Here is a 23,451-nt window from a genome sequence, read left to right on the forward strand (position 1 = left end):
TCTGTTTATTCATTGTGTTCTCTGTTTCACTTTGGTGTTTATACAATGCTTCTATGGTTTCCTTTATTTCTTCTTTTGCTTTTTCAAATTCTCTATTTTTGTTGTCTTGGAATTTCTTGAGTGTCTCCTGTACATTTTGGTTGACCCTTTCCAGTATCATCTCTATAAAATTCTCATTGAGTACCTGTAGTATGTCTTCTTTTAAATTATTCATGTGGGCTTCATTGGGTCCTTTGGCATAGTTTATCTTCATTTTGTTGGAGTCTGGATCTGAGTATATGTTTTCTTCATTCCCCTCTGGTTCCTGTACTAATTTTTTGCTGTGGGGAAACTGATTTCCCTGGTTTTTCTGTCTTCCCATCATTGTCTTTGGTGTTGTTACTGTCCCCGTACTGTGTGCAATTAAGTATTTTCTAGCTTGTAATTATAACAATGGTAATATTTAGAATGGAAGGGTGAGTGGAGATGGAAAGCAAGAAGTTAAAGAAAAGGGAAAAACAAATAAACAGACAAGAAGGAGGAAACATAACAAGGAATCAGATAAGAAAGTTTCAAAGGTATAAACAGGTTAGTGTACCAATTGACAGTAAGCTGAACAGGCATTAGAGAGACAGAGAGAGGATTGAAAATAAAAAATAAAAAAATAAAGATAAGAATAAAAATAAAAAATAAGTAAATGAAAGAAATATCTATATATAAAAATAAAATGAAAAATAGAAAATTTAAAAAAAAAACCAAAAAGCCTCCAGGTTCAAATGCAATGATGTTTCATTCTTAATAATTTGGGTGTCCGTCTCAATCTCCAATCCTGGAGATGGTGCCTCAGATGTTGTTAAGCAGTTGTCTCATCAAAGGGGATGCATAAAGTAGAACAAAACTACACACACACACACACAAAAAAAAACCCCACCAAGTGTCCCAAGTTCAAATGCAATACTGTTTCAGCAAGTTTTTCAGCATGCAGGTGTAATTCGGTTGTTCTCTCATCAAAGGTAGGGAGAAAAAGGAGAAAAAAAAAAAAAAAAGAGTCTGGAGACAGTTCTGAGAATGGTATCTGCGGCTGTGGCTTGCCTGCCCGCTGCTGTCAGCCTGCTGTTGCTGGAGGCATTATTTATGCATATCTCTGGGGTGAGCTTAGCACTCACCTGGCCCTGCAGGTTTTGTTTACTCAGAGTTCTCCTGTGCGTGAGCCTCTGCTACAAGCTTTCCCCTTTCCAAGCACACTGGGAAAGGTGACACTGCACCCACTTTCTCAGGCCTGCGTGTTTATTTACAGTTCATGTGGGAAGTGGGTCTTCCCCCCTCTCCTGTGCAGTTTTCCTCCCACCGCCACTTTTACAAGCCTTCCTGCCCCTGATTACTGGGCGGTGATGCTGCTCCTGCCAGCCGCCATGTTTGTTTACAGCTCATGTGGGAAATGGGTCTTCCCTCCTCTCCTGTGGAGTTTTCCTCCCTCCGCCACTCTCACAAGCTTTCCCGCTCCTGGTTGCTGGGCACACCCCTGCTCCCGCCAGAGCCTCTCCTGCCTGCCCGGCTTGTTTATTTACAGTCCCGGGAAGGATTCCCTTCCCCCAGTCTTTGGTGCTCAGTGCACCCCACCCTCTTTCCTGTGTGTCTTTATTGTTCTTATTGCTTATTAGTCAGTTTCTCTTTTTTCCCCGGGTGGAGGTCGGTCTGTCCAGGGAGCTATGCTGCTCTGGCCCAGGGTTGTCTGTGGGAGTACCGCGGTACCGCGAAGCTCACCTTGTCGACGTCTTCCCAAGCCGTCTGGGCGTGGGCGACTGGCAGCCCAGGGGCCCTCCTTGTTTCTCCATTTAATGTGAAGTGGAGATTCTCTGCACCAGCTGGAGGTGTGAAGGGGTCAAAGTTTTGCCTGTTCTCAGTGATTTTGCCTGCAAAGTGTGTCTTTAGCGTCTCTCCAAGATTTCACTATAGGAGGTTCACTTTCTGCTTCCTCCCTCTAGCCACCATCTTGGAATCCCCAATCATTTGATTTCTAAAGCCTCCTCCCACACACACACACAGGATGGGAAACTACTGGGCAAGGTCCAAAAACACTGAAACCTGCCTCCAGGAACTGCATCCAGCAAGGGTTTGCTACCAAATGGAACTGAGAACCCTGAACCCAGGCCATCCAAACCATGTGATTTCTAGAGCCTCCACCCTGCTACAAGGAGGTGAACTACAGGGATGGAGTCTAAAGGCACTGAGACCAGCAGACAGAATGCCACAGTACCTCAGTTCTTCCTCTGCCAGAGCAGAACTCAATGGCCTGTTTGCCCCCCTCCCTCATTCTCTGCTGCATTCAGGAGGCACCCGAGTTCTAGGGACACAAATTGGTAGGCTTATGGAACAAGTGAGAACCTGCTCAGCCCACAGTTTGTAAAGCTCCCTGCAGCTAACAGTGGCTCCTGGTACACAAAGCTTCTATAGTAGAAGCAGCCCAGAAATGGACAAGTGATTCTTCTGCAAGAGACACCAGCTGGTTTACCTCAATCTGAGCAGGACAGTGCCCTGAGCACAAGGGGAAATGCTTGACTATGGAGCTACACCCCCAACCCAGTGGTGAGAAATAGCCACTTTACTGTCCTACCTGAACATTGAGAAAGACTACAGAGGATTAAAACTTCCACCAATGCCTTAGTCTCAGATGTGCAAGTCCCAACACAGAAACACAAGAAATATAAAAAACAAGACCATATGACTCCTCCAAAATTAAACAATTCTACCATGACAAATATTAATGATAGTGCAGTAGATGAAATCTCAAAGAATTCAAACGATTATCAGTATTATCAATGAAAATAAAGAGATTATATATAAACATCTGAATGAATACTAAGAAAACACAAAGAGCTGAATGAAATAAAGAGGATAATGCAGCATATGAAAGAGGAATTCACCAAAAATACAGAAATTCTGGGGAAAGAATGAAATTCTGGAAATTAAAACCTCAATAAGTCAAATTTTAGAACTTGGTTGAAAACCTTTCTACTAGTAGACTGGATCAAATTGAGGACAGAATATCAGGACTTGAAGATAAAGTAGATATACTAGATCATTTAAATGAAGATAAGGGGAAAAAAATGAAGAAATGTGACCATAACAGGCAAGAACTCTGGAACACTATTAAAAGAGAAAACCCTTGAATTATGGGAATAGAAGAAAGAAAAAATGATATAAACTACAGGTATAGAAAACATTCAGTAATAGCAAAAAAAAAATTCCCAAACTTGAGAAAGAGATGGATGGATGGGTTTGCATATTTTCTAAAGCTGCACCAAGTTTACATTTGCTTACATGTTTCTGCTGCAGGTGTTTATCCATGTGGCATACACTTGTCATATAGACATACAAGTGATTTGGTGAGACCAGTATTATTTCTTTCTTGTTTTTTTGTTTTTGTTACTGGGGTTTGAGCTCAGGGCCTCAGTTTGCTAGGCAAGCACTCTACTACTTGAGCCGCATCACCAGCCCTGGCACCACTGTTACTTGCTAGAGCCCTATCCTGTAGTGATAGAATAAGAGTCATCTTTTTCTTCTCCTTTCATTTGGATTTAACTCCAAGACCTGTAAACCATTCCTAACAAAAGTATAGAAAGACTTTGAGTTTATTTCACAGGTATTAGTGTCTATGTTGTGCTAACTACCAGGTACATTAAAAAATAGAGAAATAGAGATGTTTGCTATATTATCTTCTATTCCCAGATGTTCAGGCCAAATTAGGGAAACTAAATTATTCATATCAGTTATGTATATGCACTTATCATTCAACACCCACTTCTTTCATGCCAAGCACTATGTTGGATGTTATAGATGTAAAGGAAGTATCACAGAGCTCACTGTACATGAGGGAAAATAGTTATAAAATAAGTAGGTTGATGTGATTGAGACGTACAGAAAGAACTGTAAAATACAGAGGTAGAATCCCTGAACCACTATAGATGGTCAGGGAAGTTTTGTTAGAAGAGGTCACTTATTTGAAGGATTAGCAGTGATTATGAGATAGCAAAAGACAATGTTAGCCTGGAGTAGTACTTTTATTCTGTCAAAACAAGGGGAAGTGAGGATTGGCATGATAGTCAGAAAAGGTTCCTTATAAGAAGATTGCATCTTTACGGCACATCAGAAGAGGCACCACATTAACCAGACATAAAGGGGACAACATTGTCCCTAGTGTCAGGATTGTGGTCAGAGGAGTGAAGGATGAATGTGAGTTGGAGAGAAAGAGGACTCTGTATATTAACTGATCAAGTAAAGGAATTAAGGTCTTGGCTCAGGTGTTACATAAAAGATTGTTTTAATCTCCATGAGTGACCCTTTTGTAATCTTTCCCCCCCTTCTTTTTTTCCCAGGAAGAATCTGAGTGAGCTAGATCAGATCCAGCAGTACTTCAGCCAGAAGCTCAACAAGCCTTCCCTGCCTCTCAGCCCTCATGCTCATCCTGCTGTCTTGGAGTGCCAGGAGAGCCCTAATAAGGACCATTTTGTACCACAAACCAGCAGCCTAGACCCTGAGAGCCAGTGCATCCTGGAGAAATCCAGTAACCTCGTGTCACAAGTCAGCTCCTTAATCTCCGGTATGGCTCAGGGCCTTTCTTGTTGAACAGTTTGTGGTCACTTGATGCCAGTTCAAAAGGCCTTTGAGTGTCTTTCCTCAAACAAGCCCCTATGACATAGAAACAGCAGCTTTCACATCCTTTTTTTTTTTTTAGCCATCTTTTAAAAGAAGGGACATGGTAGTATGGCACAGGATCATGGGGCAATGAAAAGAGCATTACCTTAGAGGCAGGAGACCCAAGTCCTTGGTGGGTTTGAGGCACAGACTTGCTCTTGAGTCTGAGCATATCCTTGCCCTTCTTAAGTTTTTGTTTCCCCAACCAAAAGAGAAAGATGTGGATTAGATGAGTTGTTCCTGCAGTTTTTGACCTTGTGCCATTCTTTTTCAGAAAAAAAATTAACTTCAAACATGATGAAAATTCCAATTCTCAGAGCCCAGAAGTCTGCTTTTTTTTTTTTTTTTTTAAATGTGGTACTGGGGTTTGACCTCAGGATCTATACCTTGAGCCACTCCCCTAACCCTTTTTTGTGAAGGGTTTTTTTGAGATAGGGTCTCATGAACTGTTTGCCCAGCTGGCTTCAAACCACAATCTTCCTGATCTCTGCCTCCTGAGTAGCTACCAGTGCCCAGCAAGTCTGTATTTTTAAAAAGCACTCTAGATGATTATGAATGTTACAGGTCCAAAGACCACACTTTGAAAAGCACCATAGAGCAGTAGTTCTCACTTTGGCTGTATTAGAATTGTTGAGGGGGCTTTTAAAAATCCGCAGGCCCATGCTGTGCCATAGGACAACAGAATCTCTGCAAGTGGAACCCAGGCATCAGTGTGCAACCAGGACCAAGACCACTCTAAAGCAAGTATTTCCCAAGCTTACTTGATAAGAATCATCTGGAGCAGTTACTTTGAAATATAGATCCCTGGGTCCTGCTCCATACTACTGATTAAGGATCCAGGGTTAAGACCTAAAAGTCTTTATCAGCCAAGATCAGGCAAGCTTTAAAGAACTTTGAAAAGTCAACCACATCAACATATTTTATCCTCACTCAGTGTCATTTTTTGATGGAACAAAATGTGTAGAATAAGCTAAATTTTCTCTATTTAAAGGCAGAGGTGGAGGGGTGATTGATATTAGGCATAAACCATCTTCCTCTCCACTTCTCCCAAGATATAATATATCTATATCCACCCCAGATGTGTACTTTGGCTTCATCGAGCTTCATTCTATAGTCAGCTAAAGAAACTTCTCCCAAGAAAGACAGCATTAGGAAAATCAGAAAAGAAGCAAATAGGGATGTCCCTTCTTTATAATCATTATTTTACTTTTTTGTTTGTTTGTTTTGTTTTGGCTTGGTTTTTGTTTTGTTTTCTTATGGTGCCACTGATTGGACCAAGGGCCTTGTGCATGCTAGGCAAATGCTCTACCACTGAGTTATATCCTTAGCCTAGGGGAATCCCTTTAAAGTGTTATTGTAAAAGAAGAAACAAAAGAAATAATTGAAGAATTGAAGCTGGAAGTCCTTGAAGTTAAACTTGGGATTTTAATTTGTGGGGGGGGGGGCGGAGTGCTGGGGATCAAACCCAGGGTTATGCACATCCAAAGTACATGTTCCATCACTAAGCTACATCCCCTGCTCAAGTTTAACGTTTATCCAGGAAAGAAAATGGAGGGCTGAGTATGTAGCTTAGTGATAAGGTCTTGTGTTCAATCCATAGTACCTAAGAATGAAAATGGGGTAAGGGGCCAGGGAGGGATGAAAAAATGTGGGGGGGAAATGTTTTTAGCAAGGGGCTGACAGAATGAGAACTGAGTTTCACAAGGAAGAATGAATTTAAAAGGAGAGATGATTAGTTCAGGGAAAACAGCTCAAAAGAGAAATAAATAAAAGCTACCCCTTACTTCACCATGCCTCAGTACACTTTTGAAAAAGCCCATAGGCAAGTGGATATGAGTAAAGCTTGAGAGTGAGTCTTTGTGTGGGTTTTCATTTATGCCACATTCATGTGCCAGGACCTTTTCTGGGCTCTAGGGGACACATGAATCAGACATATGGTCCTTGCCCTGAGAAGCTCATAATCTTAAGGGATTCCTTATAGAACACAGCCATATAGCAATCTCACCTAGCTGGTGCATTTAGAAAGGCTTCCTGGAAGAGTTGCAATAGAAAAGGGCCTTGAAGGAGGGGCTGGCTTATACAAAGCAAGATAGAAAGGGTACTTCAGACCAGAGAACCAAGGTCAACTAAGTTTGTCTCCTAATAGGAATGTTCCATTTTCATGTATGTGCTCACTCCCTTTAGAGGCTTAAACAACCATGTAAACATGTATCATTTATCTGGTCTTTTTTGTTTTATTTGGGTTTTTTGTTTTGGAGGAGTTTTTTTGATACAGGATCTTACTGTGTTACCCACACTGGTAACACACCTAAACTACAGAACTCAAGTGATTTTCCTTGCCTCAGCTTCCAGAGTAGCTGGGACTATAGGCACATAGTCCATGCCAACCTGTTCATTAATTTATTCACCCCCATTTCATCCAAAAATAATTTTAAATGACTAGTAGCTTCTATTTATTAAGTACCTATTCCCACACCACACAGTATATGCCCATTTACTTCATGTATTCTTTAACCTGTGAAATGGGTGTTGTTATATCACACTTGAAAGATAAATAGGCTCAGAGAGAACATTTTGCTCATGATCACAAAGTTAACAAGTATCAGTAGAGATTTGAAACCAAGACTGACCAGATCCAAAGCCTGACCTTTCCAACATGCCCTGCTGCCTCCATTTTCTTGTATCTTGTGGGTGGTAGATATTTTCTTGCTTTTATTTTCCAAGTAAAATAGTCTGAAAAACTGTCATCAAATAGGTAAATAAGTGAATTTTCATTTTGGTTTTTTAATATAGGTAATTACTGAAGTAAATGGAAGCATGAACATGCCCGTCAGGACTCCCAGCTCCTGAGAATTGCTGAGCATGAGCAGATAGTCTGTGAAAGCATTTCCACAGATGTACCCACAACTATAAGTAGATTAGATTTTGGTCCTCTGATATTAGAATAAAGTCCTAGAAATGGTATTGCTTTGAATATAGTTTCACTGACTCTTTGGTGAGTTAACTGCTTTAAGGTTTGTTCAAATTCTGATCTCAAGGATACTTGTGAAGCTAGAGGCCAGTGTGGGAACTTTACATGGTCTGTGGCCCTGCCTGTGGTAAGAGTCATATCTGTTGCTGTTCAGATCTGCAGACTATCACCAGGGATTCTCAAGCAGCTTTGACTTTTCACCGGGCCAGTAGAAGCAGAAAGGTCACTACCGTCCCAGATGTGCAGGACACAGAGGCCATGGAAGAACAAAGCACAATTCGAGATGAGCCATTGACAAAAGCTGTAGAGGAAGACACAAATTTCCTGCCTCCACCTTCTCTTGAAGACACTTCAAGCAGAGGAGGAATGTTCCCTGAGGCCCTGGGGCATACAGTACCCCTTATAAGGATGCAGAATAGTGAGGACACTGAGGCAGGCCCAGACTACAGTGATGAGGACTATGAAGAAGACATCATTGAGCCCAGAACCCTAAATGAAATCACCACCGTGACAGACAAAACTAGCCCTTGGTCTAGTTTCATGTCAGACATAAGTGAGGTCATCATCCCTCAGCCTGATGAGGTGCAGAGGGAAGGCTCCTCCTCTCCTTCTCCAGGGCCTTTCCCCAGAGAGGACCTCAAGGTTAGAAGTAGCTTTCAGTCCAGCCCTGAAAGGACTGTCAACCCCCACCTGCCTAGGAAGGGCTCTCCTAGCCCAGGTCTTGTTGCTTGTGAAGGTAGGACCCCTAAGGCCATGGTTAGAGAGCCTGTCTCAGCCAACCCTCAACTTACTACACACCTAATGCTCTCAGGAGCCCAAGAGAGCAATGCTTCTGTTGGATGGACCTCACTACAGGCAGATCAGGACAAGGAGCCCAAAGCAGATGCCTCCAGTGAGTTCAGTGACTCTGTTGATAGCTTTGAGACATTTCCTCTACACCTAGCCTCCCAAAGTAAAAGGGAAAACCATAGGGAGCCATCCATGGACTCACCTGACATCAGGCAGAAGCAGGTGACAACTGGATCCGAAGTGTCCACAAGGCAGAGCATCCTTCTGTATCCTTTGGTGTTTCCCACATGTGGCCCCTTAGGCCATCTCCAGGCATTTTGGATGCTGGCTTTAGGCTAGCCAAGTGTGGGTGTGAGTGGTTGCCACTTCCTGTGCTCTGAGGGATATGGGAATACCCTTCCTACAGAAGACTTACCTGGATGACAGGTGCTACAAATATACCATTGGCAGCAGCCTTCTGACACGTAATACCTTGAACTGGGTTTAGGTATTGGTAGCACATTCAAAAACTTGTCCACCTGATCTATCCAGTTCATCTATTTGGTTGTTTACCACTTGAAGGCATGGCTCAGGATCTCAGTTGAAATAGAAGAGGAAGGCAAGGGTAAGGACATATGTCAGTGGTAGAGCACTTGCCTGGCATGTGTAAGGCCCTGTGTTCCATCCCCAGCACCACAAAAAAAAAGTGTAGAAAGGGAAGGGAAGAAGAGTACTAACATTGATTGAACATCTGTTGTGTGCTAGGTACTTTACAGGCATTTTTCATTAAGTTATCACAAATCTTTAGGTAGGCATCTAGTCCACATGTAAGGAAACTGAGGCTTGATGACTTTCCCAAGATTTCTTTTTTAAAAAAGCAAATTTTGGGGCTAGTGCAGTGGCTCAAGTGGTAGAGCACCTGCCTAGCAAGTATGAGGCCCTGATTTCAAACGTCAGTACTGCAAAAAAAAAAAAAAAAAAAACCAAGTGTTGAGCTAAGGGGAGATGTGAGCACCATTAACATAGATTTGCTCAAGCCCCCAGAATGGTGCTGTTGGTAGGAAGAAGGGGCACCTGACATCCCTCCCTGCCACCTGGGAAACACATACTTCCATGTTATAGGGAAAGGAAACCACTTAGGATCATCTACAGCCTTCACATCTGAACCTAACCAGCTGATCAGATCAGCTCACCTGGTTTTCCACAGGCTGCTTTGATGACTAGAGATCTTTCTCTACTAGAAATCAAGGGGCTGACTTTGACACTTATAGACCCAGCATCTTATTACTGTGTGACTTCAGGTTTCACCTTTCTGAGCCTGTGCCTTGTCATAAGATGGAGGCAATAATCCCTTACCCACCAAACTTTCAGCTCCCCACAACAGCAACTTCCTCTTTCTCTGTGTCCCCTTCACCTGGTATTGCACAGAATAGGAATCAGTGAGTACAGATTAAATGAATTTTCAGTTTCACAAGATTTTTGAGGAAACCAGCTGGGCAGAAACATTCTTAGATATCACACACATGACTCTTGATATAGGCTAGAGAAAAATCTAAGGGTAAGAGAGTGGGCCCACTGTGTGAGGTATATGGGGACTGAGCACTCAAAGCAAACTACCTCTAATGAAGTTCTTCCCTAACCTCACTCATCCTGGCTTCTGCTCCTGCTACCCTCACAGTTTAGGAATGCTCAGAATATGCCCAGGCCTTCAGGTTGCTTGAGTTCAGGCCCTTCCAAGCATTCATTGTTTCAGAAAACTAGTATTGCCAGGACTTGTGGTGAATACTAAGGAAAGATTTGAGTCAGACCTGATTTCAAGTTCCCGTTATATGAAAGGAGTTAGTTGAGTAAACAGGTAATTATTCCAAGTACTGTGGTGAGACATGGGGAACAAGAGGAGAGTGCTGCTTGGAGGTATCCTAGTAAGACAGACATGAGAACCAGAGACATTAAAGATGAGTAGGCATGCTAGGTGTGGTGGTGCATGCCTATAATCCCAGTACTTGGGAGGCTGAGGGAGGAGGATCACAAGTTCCAAGCCATGGTATATAGCAAAACCCAGTCTCAAAGAAAAGAAAAGGAAAAAAAAGGATGAATAGGCTGTGTACAGAGGCCTAACCTGTGGTCAGCAATTTACTGTGGCTGGACCCCATGAATAAGTGCAATGGTGAGAGGTGAGGCAGGGTCTGGAGCTTAAAGACATTTTAGACTTGAAGTGCTGGGACTTTGTCTAAGAAGTAAATAAACAGTGTTTTCATCTGTGAAATGGAGGTAATAGTAGTACTTATAGAGTTGCAAAAATTAACACATGCCAGTGGCTCATGCCTGTAATCCTAGATACTTGAGAGGCAGAGATCAGGAAGCTTCCAGTTCAAGGCCAGCCCAGATAAAAATTTGTGAGATCCTATCTCAAAAATACCCAACACAAAAAAGGGCTGGCAGAGTGGCTCAAGTGATAGGGTGCCTCCCTAGCAACATGAGGCCCTGAGTTCAAACCCTATCCCAAAAAAAATGCTATAAACTACCTAGGACAATATCTATACATGGGTTGTGTTCGGTAAATATTAACTATTAAGCAAGAGTATAATATGATCAGATTACATATGAGAAAAGACACCCAGAACCTTATAGAGGGCAGATTAGATTGGAGAGACCAGAAGCAAGGAGACAAGTCAGGAAACTTACACCAAGGGATAGATAATGTCTGACCTAAAGCATAAAGTACTGTATGAGGAGGAGGAGGACAGGATAGATGTAAGGATCAGACGGGGAGGGAATGAGGAGGAGAGAAATACAAAGTGTGACTTAAAGATTTCCATCACAAGTTACTAAATTGGTGTTATTTATTAGGTAGGGAACAGCACATAAAGAGACAGGTTTGGGGAAAATGCAGATTTCCATTTTGGACTTGTGGCTATGGAACATCAGAGAGGAGATGGACTTCAGGCATGGGATCAGATATGAAGGTGGGTGCTTCTTGAAATCGATGATGCTAGGGAGGCAGTGTGTGAGCAGAGGCTGCAGAGTTTCAGAGTTGGATTCAGCTCTCGTGTGAGGATTGGTCTAGTAGAAGTCAGGCTGACATGTATTCACTGGCTTTAGCATTAGGGGAAGACCTTGCAATGGCAGAAACCGTCCAGACCAGTGGGTAGCCAGAACCGTCTCTTCCTGTCCCCCACCCTAAACAAGCTGGGGAAACAGGAATAGGTGGCTCACTATATCAGTCACCATTCTGAGCGCTTTTCCTGTATAAACTCATTGAATTCTCCAAATTGTAGGTACTGTTGTAACTTCAGTTTTAAAGATGAAGAAACTAAAGCACAAAAAGTGAACTTTCCTGAAATTACCCATGTAGGAAGTGACCGCTGAGTGGTGACTAGAAGGGAATACAGTGTTGGGAACCAGGGTGGAAGGAGGGTAGGGTTGGTCTTTTCTCAAATATAGAAAATGTGCATGTCTTCATAAACTGAGGACAGAGGACTTTAAATTTGAAGGGTGACTCTGTTAGTGCAGGACCCAAAGCAAGTAGAAGGTGATAGGCTGCAGAGAGCTGCTGTGCTCACATCCAGCTCTGATACCTCCCAGCAATGCTGCTCCTTTGCACAGCATCAGCTGACTGTCTGCCAGGCAACCAACAGTCAGAGTAGCACCAGCAAATAGGCCCTGCCTCACCTGCTCTTGCCAAGAAGGCTCGGGTCAAAGCACTGTTTCCCTTTAGAAACTCTACTCTACCTCCACCTCTCTACAGAAAAATCAGGAACTTGAACCAAAGCTGGACATGGATGCATTTCATTCATGTAGTAGGTATTTACTAAGCACTTAGTCTGCTCAGGCACTATGCTAAGTGACAGGAATATGGCTATGATAAAAATCACCTCTGCTCACTTGGAGTTCAAAGTCTAACATAAAAGAATAACAATAAAATAGAAAATCTGGTAAATGAATTTGAGTTAGAGCTTCTTAAACAAGAACAAACTCAGAACATCACAATAGTCCCCTCCACCTCCCTTAAAGTTAAGCTAGACTGAATCAGTGCTTTTATTCAGCAGATATTTGTGGAACAACATGCTCTTAATACAGCATCTCAAGAGGGTTCAGAGATGAGGTACAAGCTATGGTACCTGCCTTCTATGGGCTTACATCTAGATTGGGTGGAGCAGCTGTACCCTGGCCCACTTATGCAAAGCCCTTGTTTCTGAATATGAGAGAACAGCCAGGCAGACAGGTCGCCTTCAGCACCAGGCACCTCCATCCTGCCTAAGCTGCTTACCCTGGAGTCACTTTCCCACCTCAGGAGCCACCAGGTTAGCTCTTAATCCATGGGCCCTCACCAAGTATTCAGCACTTGCTACCCTGCCAGCCTCAGCAGGACCCTAGGCAGGTACTAGGGTAACTGAAAGAAACCACACACTCTGCCATTCAGCAAGGTCAGTATTGAGGAAGATAAGTGAGAGTCATACCAGACTAAGTAAGCATTCTTTTGTGTTGCAGACCATGCTTTAGGATACAAGAAAGAAGGATCACATAGAGAAGGCAGGATTTGAACTGACCCATAAAGCATAAACTGATTTGTTAGGAGTAGACAAGGTCTTCCACTGAGAAGGACCTACATGAGCTGAAGATTCATGGACAGGCAGAATAAGTTGGGGGAAAAACATGAATGGTGTAATTGAGGTCAGCGGAGATGCTGATCTGGCAAGGGAAAAGATGTTGAGTATTTTTGTTCCTTAACTACCATCACAGCCCAGAGCCCATTGTGGTGCCCAACTTCTTTTTGCCTCCCCAGCAGTTGGAAGCCTCCCTGCGGATGCTCTCACTCTCTACAGCTCTGCCACCACCAGCCACAGCAGATCAGGTAAGAACAGCCACTGACCTCCCTCTCCTAGAATGTCAGCATCTTTTCCCTAAAAGTGCAAGTGTAGAGCTGCCTGACTGTCTTCTTGGAGAAGCTTTGGCAGTGGATACTCTTGCATTGAGCATATTCCGTAGACCCAGTAATAGACAAGGAGATCAGGAAATGTGAAGATAGATGAATAAGAGAAGGGCCTTGTAAGTTAAGACAGACATATGGAAGAAAAGAGCAGCACAGCAGCATAAAAGCAAGAGTCAACTAAGAAACGCATACTGAGTGCTAAGCAAACATAACTACAGGCACTCCTGCAAACAGGAGTGTATCCTCAGGGGCCTGTGATAGCTGATTTAGGACTGGATGAAGAGAAGAGTAATGGCAGTGGTATGCCATTACTGTTTGCAAAACACCTTGTTCACCCGAGCCAAGTGGTTGGAACACTGGTACAAACCCCAGCTCTCCATTTTTCTGCCCTGGCATAGCACCTGACCCTTGTAGCAATAAAATAAGAACTAATTTTCTGATAACTTATTATTAGCTTCTGATACCTACCCTGTATCAGGCATTGCATTAGGTGGTGAGCCTGTAACAGTAAATAAGACAGACAAATTCTCTGTCTTCATGGAGCACAAGTTGTAAATGAAAAATAAAATATTGGCCAGGCATGGTAGATAGCTCATGTCTATAATCCCAGCACCCTGGAGGTTGAGGTAGGAGGATCACAAGGTTGAGGTCAGCCTGGGTTATGTAGTGAGACCCTGTCTCAAAACTTAAGTTTACAGAGACCGATGAGTACGAGGTGCTATATTAGGAACCCACTCTCAGAGGAAACCACGTGTAATCTGAAAGATGACAATCAGGGCAGTATGTTCCATGTGTCTGGCACTGTTCCAAGCACTTTATATTAAGTCACTTAATTGAGCAGCCTAATGAGGAACATACTATTATTGTTCCTGTTTTAAAATGGGAAACCTAGGCACAGAGAAGCTCAGTAACTTGCCTGGTCATACAGTAAGAGGTGGAGCCAAAACTGGAATCAGGCATCCTGGTTTCAAAATCTGTTTTTGACTACCATACTGTACTGAGAAGAAGCTAGTCATGTAACGAACTTGGAGAAGAGTATTTCAGGCAGAGAAAGCAGCAGACACACAGGCCCTGAAGCTGAGAGCTTGACATGATCAAAGCCAGTGTTACTGGAACATACCAACTGATACAATGAGGGTGAAGGGCGCAGACCAGGATGTGTAAACCGTGAAAAGAAGTTTAGATTTTATTCTAAGTGCAAGGACATTTGCTGAAGAGCATTAAGCAGGGGAGAATATCATGGTCATTGTTGACCTTGAAAGAGGAGATAGTGGTAACAGTCCCTGGCCCTCTTTGTTTTGTTTGTTTGTTTTTTAAATCTCCATGAGGCTGGAGCTTTGTGCCTTGTTCACCTAACGTCTAGAATAATCCCTGGCATTAAAAAAACCAAGAGGGCCAGGGATTGTGGTACACCTCTTTAATCCCAGCTATGGGAGGAACAAGGTTCAAGGTCAGCCCAAGCAAAAGTTAGTGAGACCCTATCTCAAAAATAAGCTGAATATGATAGTGGTGCACATTTGTAATCCCAGCTATCTGGAAAGTGGATGTAGGAGGATCTTAGTCCAAGGTTAGTACCAGGCAAAAGTGAGAGACCCTACCTGAGAAATAAACTAAAGCAAAAAGGGCTGGAGGCCTGGCTCAAATAGTAGGGCACCTGCCTAGGAAGCTCAAATCCCTGAGTTCAAACCCCAGTAATGAAGAGGAAAAAAAAAAAAAAGTAAGTTATCACAGAGACTAATGCAAGCTATAAGCAAAATGTTTTAATTTATTATTAGTTGAGATAGTAACCCTAATTCAGTACTTTGTAGTAAGCATTATTCTAAGTACTGTATATGTTCAAACCCCTTTAACTCTCCCAACAACCCAATGAGAGAGCTACCTTTATTATCACTGTTTAGGCAGTGAGTATATTAGTCAGACTTTGCAGGACACATTTTTGGCTCACACTTTCAGAGATTTTGATCCATAGTCTTTGGCTCCATTGATCCACCGGGCCAGAGGTGAGGTAAAAGATCATAGTGGCAGGAGCATGTGGCAGAGGCTAATCACCTCATGGCAGGCAGGAAACAGAGCAAGGGAAGGGACTTGGACCACCTATAACCTTCAAAGTCACACCTCCATTGACCTACTTCCTCCAGCAAAGTTCTACCTCCTCAAATTTCCAGAACCTCCCAAAATAATGTCATCAGTTGGGAACCAACCCTTCAATACCTGATCCTTTGGAGGACACTTTGTATCCAAACTGTAACAATGAGGAACTGTGACTTGGAGCTTTCTATGCACACCTAAAAGGCATTACTATTTCCATTTTATAGATAGAGACTGACGCGAATAAAGACTGAGTCACTTGTCAAGGTCACCCAACCAGAAATTGAATCCTAATTTATGATTCCAAACACTGCCCTCTGCAGTGTTTGCACCCCCTGAAAATCATGGCACTTGACTTAGGGTATGTTTTTCTGGCTAATTTGCCTTCTTTAGATAGATTTCATTTAGCAGTTAACATTTAAACATTTCATATGCCTTCCCAAGGCCGCACTGATGAAAGCTGTAGTCAGTTCACAAGTGTCCTGAGAGCTTGCGATTATAGTTCTAAACAGAAGTCATTAGATGTCTGATCCTTTTATTAGTTTCCTAACCCCTCTCTCCTCAACCTCCCCAACACCATTTTCAAGATATTTATTTGGCATATTTATCAATCTAAGTTCCCATATAGCTCAATTTTTATCAAATTTATAAATCCTTTTCCAGGGGAAGAAAGATGCCATTCCCTACCCAGGAACCTGTGCACTTTTGTGGCCTTTATTCCTACTCTGGTTTGTGGTCTCCTTCCTCTCTGCATCTTTCCTTGCATTTCTCACACATGGCCAAAACATTTACACTAGGGTCTTAGAGCTGTGTCCAGACACCCAGCACAAGTCTTGCAGTGAGACATTAGTGAAGTAAAACACTGGATCTGCTCATAAGTAATCAAGTGATCTGGGGCAAGTGACTTCACTTTTCTGAGTCTGTTTCCTTCTAAGTAACATCAGGCTAATAACAAATAGCTAACAGGATGATAGTGAGAATTAATTAGACTCTCTTAATTCCCTGGCCAACTCACCTTCCTGGCCAAGTGGGTGAAGGTTTGGTAAGTCATCCCACAGAAAGGAGCTCTGTGAACCACTGTGTCTAAACTGTCTCTCCCCACCTGCCAAGCAGAGGTGCTGCTCCTCCTTTTGTGTTTGTGCCTTCATGATGTGCCTACTCCCATGAGGACCTATTGTGTTTGGTCTTTGAACATGAGATACAAAGTGTGGGAGAAAAAAATAAGAATTTTCACTTTAAAGAACAAGATGAATTTTGAGACATTAAGTCTTACACACTTTTCAACTGTTTTCTTTCTTGCCCATAGCAAAACTCCATTGCTTGCTGCTCTCAAGGCCACTTCTCTTCTGATGAAAGATGTAGTCTGTTTAGAACTCATTCTGGGTTCTGGCTAGGGTAACCAGTGTCCCCAGTTTTCCCAAAACTATCCTAGTGTCAACAGTGGAAAATCCATGTCAGGAAGCCCCAGAAGATGGATCATGCTAGGTAGTGATGGGCCTCTCTGACTTCTTGATACAGTTGTTACACCTGTTTTTCTCAGTCTTATGCTCTTGGCTGGCTGCCAGCTGTGCTGAATAACCTAGGAGTTAAAATCATGTGTATGTTTAGGACACTAGTGTGAAAGTTGTTAGAATCAAAATGGAGTTGCTGTGTCAAGCCCTAACAATAACAAAATGGGAGACTATAAAGAAAGGGGTCTCGTATATGTGAGAACAAGATGACTGTCTTGTTCTCTAATAGAAACTACCAAAAAAGATTCTCAACAACCTTGTCCAAAGGCCACTGCAACCTTGCACAGAAAATAATTCTGTCAGGATCCAGCAACTATTTATTCAACTATGATTGATCCTCAGACACCCTTTAGGCCAAGGATTATTGTTTCAAAACAACTTACATCATCCTCATTTTGCCTTTTAAGTTTCTACCTTGCTGGGAACCGGTGCCTCATGTCTGTAATCGTAGCTACTTGAAAGTCTGAGATCAGGAGGATGGCAGTTTGAGGTAGCCTGGACAAATAGTTCACAAGACCCCATCTTCAAAATAACCAGATCAAGATAGGCTGGAAGTGTGCCGCAAGCAGTAGAACACGTGCTTTGCAAGTATGAAGCCCTGAGTTCAAACCCCAGTCCCACCAAAAAAAGTCTTTCCCTTTGAATATACCCATGATTTCTGTGCTCCACATTGTAATATTTCCTGCTTATTCCCAAATAAATATTATTATTCTTTAGAGTCTGCTATTTAGTTTGTCACTAGCAAGTAGAGATACCAAAGAGAGAGAGAGAGAGAGAATAGTTCTAAGAATTTTTTTTAAAGAACATTGAAAAATAGTTTCCATGGGTTAAGCTAGAACTTTGATTGACTTCCTTATGATTATGGTTTATTTTAGATTTAGTTGCAAATTATATTTGAACAGGGACACCAGTGTTCTCAAAGTATGGGGGTCTATGAAGGTCTTAAAATTGGCCTCACTTTGAAGAATTTAAGACAAAAGCATTCTTTTATATTTGGCTACATATTTGATATTTCTAGTGTTCATCCCTTCTTCACATCCTGACTTCTTCCCTTCAGCCTGAAGAACTTCCTTTAGGTTTTTACATAGTACGGACCTACTGGTAACTGATTTTCTCATCTTCAATGGTCTGAAAATAATTCGGCCTTTTTTTTTTTGGCAGTACTGGGGTTTGAGCTTCAGACCTCATACTTGCTAGACAGGCGCTCTATCACACAAGCCTCTGCTCCGGCACTTGCCTTCATTTTTGAAATTGCATTTTTCCATAAAGGAAGACAGAGAAGATGGGTGCTGAAGCCTGTAGGATTTGAGATTCAGTGATAGGATTTCCCACTTGATGGAGGCTTCTATTTTGTCAGTAATGTTTCAGGCAGTCAGCAACTCAAAGAGGTAGAGAGGGGAAGATAAGAGCCCTGTCATGTACCCCGACTTGTGGATTCCATCTATTCTGCCTCCTCCTGTGGCCAGGTCTGCACTGAAGTCTGAAGAGGGACATCTTGAGACTCTTCTGGGCTCTTCCCAACCAGTGTCCTGGGATTGCTATCCCATAGCTGACCTATTCCAGGGCCAGGACAAGCAACTCAACCCAGAGACAGGAAAGGGTGTGCCAGTGCTGGGTCATTTACTCTGGTCTCCCCACAAAATCCAAGAGAAGACCTAATCCTTTGCAAGCATTTGTGAAACAAGTTTTCTCCCTCCTTCTTCTGCCCTCATAGTATAGTGGATATAGGTCTCTGTGTGACACTAATCAAGTCTCTGGGCCTTTCTGAGTCTGCTTCCTCATCTGTCAGTGTGTTATCAGGTGATGGTACTATGGAATAGCAAGTTCCACACAAACAGAAGGACCAGCCTTTAACCCTCCCATCCCATAACTGCTCATCTTCCAGCTGCCATCTCTCTCTCTCTCTCTCTCTCTCTCTCTCTCTCTCTCTCTCTCTCTCTCTCTTTCTCTCTCCTGGCAGACTCCACCTGTGCCCACCATGCTCCTTCTTGCAGCCATCCAGGACATGGCTCAGTTTCTCATGAACCAATCAAGCTCTACTCCCTCTGCCTTCTTTTCCCTTGAGATGAAGTAATACTTCACTGGGACAGCTTCTTGGTTTTACTTAATAGCTTTTCTTTTTTTTTTTTTTAAGCCTACAGAAACCAGTATTCCCAGGCAGTCTCCCACCTAAGTACTAACCAGGCCCAACCCTGCTTAGCTTCTAGTATCAGTCAAAATTGGGTTCATTTAGTCAGGGTAGTATGGCCATAGACTAAAATTATTTCTGATTCTGTTTTCCGTGCTACTTTTGGGCAGACTAGTTTTACCAGCTTCTTTAAAGGAGGGGAAAAGGGCTGGAGGCATGGCTCAAGTGGTAGAGCCACCTGCATAGCAAATACGAACACCTGAGTTCAAACCCCAGTACCACAAAAAAGTGGCGGGCAGGGAGGGACATAGATTAGGATGGCAGTGATTTGCATGTTGTGTTCCTCATACTGTGTCTTCTGTCCTTATAGATTTTCTCTCTTGGTAATGTCTTGGCCACTGTGATTTCTTCAATTAATATTTACTGTTTGTTGGCTCTCAAGTCCTTAGCTTTGGTCTAGACTTCTATCCCATGCTGCACACACATATGGATCCAATTGCATCCTAGATGTCTTGTCTTTGATAAGATACAAACAATTCATTAAACATGCCATTTTCCTATGCGTACAAAACAATCTCCACAACCTGTTCTCCTTATTGCAGAAAATTCAACCACTATCCATGTAGTTACCCCATGCCAAAAGCACAGGTGTCATCTTTCAGTCCTCCTTTATACCTCACAATCCCACAGCCAATCCATTTCCAAAGCCTGTTAATTCTGCCCCCTAAATATAAAGCTACTCACTTCTCAGTATTCCCTTGCCGAGCCCCAGTCATCTCCCCTGTGACTATTTCTAACTAACCTTACTCATTCATGCTTTTCTACATACTGCAGCCTATGTGAACTTCCACTCCATTAGACTTTCACCCCATTTTGCCACTTGGAGAGAAAAGGGAATGTCACACTCTTTAAGGTTGTCAAAATCCAAAAGAAAATATAGATAGATTGATTGATTGATTAATAGATAGATAGATAGATTCCAAATCTCAATCCCCAATTTATTTGATATCTTGGTAGCATGTGACATATTTGATCTACTTCCTGGAAGCCCTTTCTTCATATATTTTTAGACATCATTCCTCAGTTCTCTTCTCTCATTGGTTGTTCCTGTTCAGTCTTTCATGCTAGTTCTCCATTTCTTCCCCACATTTTAATATAGAGGTGCCCAGGGCATAGTCTTCAGACATCTCTCTTTTCCCTTACTGTCTAGGTGACCCCATCCAGCTTCAAGGTATTCAATTCCCTCTATATGCTAAAGACTTCCAGTGGTTACCTTATCCCAGACCGCCTCTAATTCTAGGCTTATATGTCCACCTGCCTGCACAGCATCTCCACTTAAATATTTCCTAGATAGCTCAAGTTCATCAAGTCTAAAACTGAACTCCAGATTTTATTTCCAAGTCTGGCCCTCCCTTATTCTTACTTATCTCAGTTACTGGGTGCTCTAGCCTTCTAGTTTAGTTGTTTAGGCCAAAACTCTTGAAATCCTTCCAATGCTTTTGTTTGTAATCACACAGAAGATTCTGGCACCTGTACCTTCAGAAACTTCTCACCATTCCCACCCTGGTCTAAGCCATCGTCATTTCTTGCTTGGATTATTGCAGGAGCCTTCTGCCTCTCTGCTACTGCCCTGCCCCCTGACAACCCATTCCCTGTGCAGCATCTTGTTAATCTTTTTTGTTTGTTTATTTTTGCTTTTGTTTTTGTTTTGGCAGTACTAGGGTTTGCCCTTGCTATGCGGTTGAGCCACACCCCCAACCCACATCTTGTTGACCTTTTAAGAGGTTAAATAAATAAGTCATGTAACTTCTCTGCTAAGAACCCTCCAGTAACTTCCCATTAGTGACTAGGAGAGCCAGAGAACACTCAGTCCAGGAGAGTAAAACGATACAGTTTTGGCTTTAAATTTCAACTATACCTCTTCTGGCAAGTGTGCAAAGTCATAGTCCTAGTTAGGCGCAGGAGAAAACAGAGAAAGGAGCAATGGCCCCATCCCTCAAGGAGCCCACAGCTTAACAGGGGAGTCAGCTTTTCATCTAAGTATCAACAACTCCTACCAAATACCTGTCATGTTACAGAGCTAGATCAGGTGCCGTAGACCCTGCCTTCTAGGAGTTCCCAGTTCTTGCAGAGGTACTGGCCTCCAAACCTCGCATGAACTTTCTGGAATGGCATTTGTCCATATTAGCACTTAAGTAAAACAAAGGGAATGGATAAGAGGAAAGGAAGACAGCCATATGGGCTAGCTTGAGTAGAATTCAGCAAATATAAAGGAAGGGCTTTGTGGGCCATGAATTTGGAGAGAAGAAACCTTAGAGAATCAACAGAATTTGACAGTTGGTAGAAAAGATACGGGGAGCAAGGGGCCTGGGCTGGAACAAGCCAAAGTGAAGAACAAGAAGCAACCTGACCTGTGAGCCTTGGCTTCTCTGCCCTGCCGGGATAGCAGTACCTTCCCATGAGATGAGCCCTGTCGTGTTCTGTACCTTCCTGCCCACTATGAAGTGGCTCTGCCCACTTCATGAACAGCTCCTAGGTTAACCACAGGCATATGGCCAGATACTGTTCTTCATAGGGAAGGAAGAAGTTAAGGCAGGAAGTAGGAGATGAGGCCAGGCATGAGTGTGCCCTGAAGGCTTTGAGTTGTTCACCCACTCCTGCCCCAGCATTCCACTGCACTCCTCTCAGTCAGACCATCAATTCTGCAGACCTCAGAGGACTGTACTCCAGGCCAGAGAGTGAACTGACAGTCAGAAAACTAGGATTTTTGCCATGGTTCTGCTGTTGGTTTTCTGAGGTCTTGGGCAACATGCCTCTGTGGTCTGTGGAAGCAACGCAGACTTGATTTGGGGCTGTAGGTCCCTCTTCTCTCTGTACAGGTTGTTTTGTGTCGTTCGGGTTTTTTTTTTTTTAACATTTTTATTAGTGACTTTTCCTTATATACATATATTGTACCCTAATTTGGTTCATCTCCTCCATTATCCTCCCTCTTTCCCCACTCACCTTCTTAAAGTGACTTTAGCAGGTTTCAGTGTTCCATATTCGTACATGTATAGAATGCACCCCAACCATATTCACCCTCCTTCACTCTCTTCATTTGCCCTCCCCCTCCTGCTAATACTCTCCCCTTACCATGACCTGTTTTACATCCCTGGCCTTCATTGTTTAAGTGTCTGATCGTTATTCAGTGGGGTTTTACTTTGGTATTCTACCTGTAAATATAATGTACTTTAATCATTCTAACCCCCTTTATTACTATTCCTTACCCTTTTCTTCCTACCCTGTATTGTTCAACAGTTTTCAGTCGTTTTGTTGTATCTTTTTCCTACACAGTTGTATTTCAATATTATTCACTCTCTATCATTCTTTTCTTCTTTTCCACCTCACTTAGTCTTCTCTAACAGTCTCACTTTTGGAAACATTCTGCATATATATATGTACATATAATAATGTTTGTATTTGTATTTGGATCTGTCTTCCACGTATGAGAGAAAACATTGCAACCCTTGTCTTTGTGAACCTCCACCAGGTAGTTTTGTATAATAGCAGCATGATTTCTGAATCATGCTATTTTAAAGCTTCCACTGAGTAGCTTTGTGTACTTCCTTTATGTAAAAAGTGGGCATAATAGAACCTGCTTCCAAGGACTGGTTATGAATTAACTGAGTAACATACACAGTGTGTTTAGAACAATATTAGAAAAATAACACAGTAAGTACCATAGAGTGCTAGCTATGTTATTTTTATTATCATTATTAGCCAGACATCTTTCCCCTTAAAATGCTGTTACATTTTGGTATGTGTGCAAGTAATGGTAGGAAAGGTATGTGATCCAAAGCTTAAAGCTAGGAGGGGGCACTGAGGAGTAGGCCCTACAAGGCACCCCAGAAGTATGAAGAGCAGTTCCCTAGGCCATAGCAGTTAACTGTGCTCACTTCAGACCCTGAGTTAGAGGCCCAGGACAACACATATCACATGCAGGGGGTAGATCCCTAGCCTCAACTGTCATTGCCTATCTGTGAGTCTTACGCCTTGGGACTGCTTCTTTTCTCCCCAGAACCTAAACAATTTTTCTGTCCCTCAGTTTACCTTCCATACCAGAAACATCAGAAAGATGCACTGTTCTGGTAGAGAAATGTAAATCACCCAATCAGCTCAGCAGGGTGTCAGGTCCAGAAGAACTTCCTGAGCCCAGAGTCCTTTCTTCTCAGCCTGTGGCTTCTCAGCCAAGTCTAATGGCCCAGCTGACCCTCGTGGAGCAAGAAGTCCTGACCTGTTACCTCATATCACTCTGCAGAGCCCAAGAGGAGACCTAAAGGTCACAGTTTCTGATAAAGGCCACACAAAGCTTTGGCAACCTGGCCAAGGGTGTACAGAA

General features: G+C 42.7%; 1 protein-coding gene across 6 annotated transcripts in view; it reads left to right on the forward strand.

The window, feature by feature from the left end:
* C2cd3 (C2 domain containing 3 centriole elongation regulator) overlaps window positions 1-23,451 on the forward strand; it is a 139,134-nt gene that overhangs the window by 109,866 nt on the left and 5,817 nt on the right. For 3 of the 6 annotated variants that reach the window (XM_074083246.1, XM_074083254.1, XM_074083252.1), the window contains 3 exons: window positions 4,356-4,579; window positions 7,800-8,700; window positions 13,157-13,268. In XM_074083246.1, coding sequence (XP_073939347.1) covers window positions 4,356-4,579; window positions 7,800-8,700; window positions 13,157-13,268 — 1,237 coding nt within the window. Of the gene's footprint in view, window positions 1-4,355; window positions 4,580-5,330; window positions 5,415-7,467; window positions 8,701-13,156; window positions 13,269-23,451 lie in introns of those variants that run through there. The other 3 variants (XM_074083263.1, XM_074083271.1, XM_074083274.1) reach the window with 3 other exon arrangements.

The sequence above is a fragment of the Castor canadensis genome, chromosome 1 (genome assembly GCF_047511655.1).
Source record: "Castor canadensis chromosome 1, mCasCan1.hap1v2, whole genome shotgun sequence".
Lineage (NCBI taxonomy): Eukaryota > Metazoa > Chordata > Mammalia > Rodentia > Castoridae > Castor > Castor canadensis.